This window comes from Gossypium hirsutum, chromosome A11 (genome assembly GCF_007990345.1).
Source record: "Gossypium hirsutum isolate 1008001.06 chromosome A11, Gossypium_hirsutum_v2.1, whole genome shotgun sequence".
NCBI lineage: Eukaryota > Viridiplantae > Streptophyta > Magnoliopsida > Malvales > Malvaceae > Gossypium > Gossypium hirsutum.
This window is the reverse complement of record NC_053434.1, coordinates 10,189,255-10,192,958: the sequence shown is the minus strand read 5'-3', so window position 1 is coordinate 10,192,958 and position 3,704 is coordinate 10,189,255. Positions and strand designations below refer to the sequence as shown.

General features: G+C 33.8%; 1 protein-coding gene across 1 annotated transcript; it reads left to right on the top strand.

The window, feature by feature from the left end:
* Window positions 1–460: 460 nt before the first annotated feature.
* On the top strand, window positions 461–2,001 carry LOC107941859 (homeobox-leucine zipper protein ATHB-12). The gene is made up of 2 exons (XM_016875482.2): window positions 461–1,003; window positions 1,118–2,001. The coding sequence occupies exons 1-2, from the start codon at window positions 647–649 to the stop codon at window positions 1,478–1,480; spliced, it is 720 nt and encodes a 239-aa protein (XP_016730971.2). The 5' UTR covers window positions 461–646; the 3' UTR covers window positions 1,481–2,001.
* The last annotated feature ends 1,703 nt before the right edge of the window (window positions 2,002–3,704 follow it).

Sequence of the window (3,704 nt, the reverse complement as noted above, 5' to 3'; positions counted from 1 at the left end):
TAAGTGGTGGAACGTGATTCATGCAGCCGACATTTTCTATATATTATAAAAACAAGACTTGTTGAAGTAGTGACGGTGATGATTCTGACAAATTACATTTTAATATTGGATTAACTATTAACACATGAAACATAGAATGGGAAGTCTGTAAAATGTGAAGTGATGCTTATACATGATTATTTCAAATTCAATTACATAAAAGTTAGCCAAGAAAGAGAACCACTTGGAGTTGATGCCGACATAAAACCTTTACTGCTTCTTTTTCTACCTTAAGGACTTACCCCTCGGATTAATGAAATATCTTAGTAGGATTTAATTAAAATTTTTAAGAGCAAAAAAATCTAGCACAAAAGATAGGAATAGAAATGAAAATTTTTATAAAGGCAAAAGAGGAAAAGCACTGTACGTTATCAGAGATCCCATAGAGTTTGGATATAAAGTAGGAATTAGCAGAATTTAGACATCCTATGACACCCAAACCCAAGCAGACGGATACTTACGGTTGTATATAAATACCAGCATACTCACAAGTACAAACGTCTAAAAACATTCCCTGTTTCTTCGATTCGTACTGCTACCTACTGGCTTGCCGGACCAACATTCGCGGCACTTAAAAATTTATTAGGAAGCAAAATTCAGGGCAAAGATGTTAGATGGGGAAGAATATAGAGAGGAGATGGGTGAGCCTTTTTCCAGCGTGGCTCAAGTTACACCAACTAAAAAGAAGAAAAACAAGAACAAGAGGAGGTTCAGCGATGAACAAATCAAATCTCTGGAATTGATGTTTGAATCGGAAACCAGGCTTGAACCTCGAAAGAAGTTGCAGGTGGCTAAAGAGTTGGGTTTGCAGCCACGACAGGTTGCCATATGGTTTCAGAACAAGAGAGCCAGGTGGAAATCCAAGCAGCTTGAACGAGATTACACCATCCTACAAGCCAATTACGATCTTCTAGCTTCCAAGTACGAAAGTTTAAAGAGAGAAAAGCAGGCCTTACTCACTCAGGTACTTTATTACTACTATCTTATCTTAATCTACTTGTTTGCGTAATTTTTTAAAAAAAAATGAAACTTTATCAGGGCTCTAACAGATTTTTTTTTCTGAACTCTTAATTAACAGTTGCAGAAGCTGAACGATTTGATTAAGAAGCCGAAAGAGGAAGAGCAGTGTTGCGGACAAGTTAACGGTATGAGGTGCAGTGAGGGAGCCTCAGATAAGGGAGAGACGACTGTGAAGTCTGATTCAGAAGGGCAGCTTAGTTTATCAATGGGAAGATCGGAACATGCTCTAGGAGCTTTATCGGATGATGATAGTGCCATAAGGACGGATTACTTCGGACTGGAAGAAGAGCCCAACCTTATGAGCATGGTGGATCCAGCTGACGGTTCTTTATCCTCTCCAGAAGATTGGCGTAGTTTAGACTCTGATGGTCTTTTTGATCAGTCCCCTTGTGGTTACCAATGGTGGGATTTTTGGTCTTGAAATAACCAAACAAAAACAAAACTATATAGAGGAAAATGTATGCAAATAATCTTTCCTTCTTTACACTGGGAGACATGGGGGAAAGCATGTCTATGTATCATTGAAATTTAGATGAAGAGAAGTAGATTTTGCGGTCGTCTAGATTCTAAAACCCAAAATTCGGCATCCCTGGTATGTACCACTTTGGATTAGGACACAGAACTGGAGTTCACTTGTTGCTTACAAATCATGTGCAGATGTGTTTGCATTTGAGACTGGGAGAGTGGGGAACGGTAAAGGAGGAGCTTATACCACTTCCAATGCTAAAAAAAAAACGATATATTCAAATCACTTCATCAGTTTCCTGCTTCTCCTTATTGGTTTGTGCAATTGTTTCGTCCTGCATGAGATTCAATCTTCAATTCCAGTACTTGTTATATGCTGATTATATCAGATTAGATTCCCATGTCCTCTCTGAAACTAGAACAGAGAGTATAAACTTGCTATGATTAATGTTAATATCTTGGATGATACAAGGCTAATTTCTTCTGGGATTGTACCTATGTACTCAAATTTGTCTTTACACCTTCAATTAATTTCCTTTCGACTGAAAGATTAAACTATATCAGGTAAATTGTTAAAATGTGATCCTATTTTATATAAACACAGCCACTTACAGCACATTTCTTCTATCATTAAACTGCAGTTAAATCATAAGATTAGATATTGGCACTCAGATGAAGGATAAGAAGAGGGGTAAACCAGAAACTCTATATTCAATTTTAATTTTGAGTTTTCTTTTTTCTGTTCTACTAATTATTTTACACATGCATAAATTTAAAATTCACCAAATAGTAACCTTTGGGAATGTGCGTAAGAGCATACCCTAAAACCTAAATTGATATTAACCTGAGGTTACGATGGGCCCTTGTTCAACTTCTTCATAGGTTGTTGGGTATTATATTTTATTTCTTAATGGATCAGACCAGGAATTTGGACATTTTAATAAACCCACAAGCCTGGGCCAAGGAAACACTCGTTAAGACGCCATTTTGTTCCATGCTCAGGCTCAGCTGATGCTTTTGGTTTTGGATTCATATAATAATATTCTAAGGTGAAAAATAAAATTATTTATACAAATGAATCTTTCATTAAATGCTGAACACTATATCGTATTAAGTTCAAAACTCCACCTTGATAAAGAGGCCATACGCCGTCTTTATTATGCTAAAACTTTATTGCTTTTTTTTCCTAAACCTTCAAATTTCCACATCTTTCATGGTGTAAATGTCACCTTCAACTTTTATGTTATCAAAACTTCTTATCTTAATACATCCGGTATATTAATAAGCCAATAAATTAAGCAACTTCCGTACTATAATTAATATATTTTATCAGGAATCATAAACTCATAGTTCAACAACAAATTAAATGCAAAATGACATGTTAGTGAGGTATCATTTAAGGTTTAAGTTGTATTAAGGTTAAATTTATGTGAGAGTCTTTAGTTTTAACATTCGTTAATGTCACGGATGGATTTTGTCCTATTCTTTAACTGTTTTGCTTTGTATTAGTTGAATTTTATTTTGTAATCACTCGTCCTTATAATTATAATTATAATTATAATTATAATTATATGGGATTATATTTAATGCCCATGAGTCTTATGTACCATCAATAAATCACAATTCGACACATCATTAATAACAAGAAATTGAAATACTTTCTAATAAATATTTAAAAAATTATTTAAACCCAATTATTTTTTCTTATTTTCTTCTCTTAACAACAACAATAAAAAGTACAACTTTTATTTATTTATTTAATGTTGTAAAAAATCTTGAGGAAAAAATTATACCTAATACAATTTTTTTTTTTTTGGGATGTGGTACGTCACTGGCCGAGATTGAATATAATGAGAAGAGACCGCCTCTATACTTGAAAGAAAGAAAAAACTGCACTGATTGTAAGGAACATATGGAAATTTTTCATCTATTTCTCATGTCTAAGAACTTCAACAGGAAGTGAAAAACTTTTCAACGCTTTCCACCACCACTAAACTTGGGGCAATATGTTGCAATAGTTGTGGGCAAATTACCCTTTCAACTCTTTCGTTGCTTCCACATTAGCTCAATTTTTTTAAATCTTTATTAGATATAGTTTGTTTTCAAGATTTTTGAAAATGAAGATTTTAAGTATTTATTAGAAAATCTTTCATTTTTTTTTATTTGATTCATTAAAGATG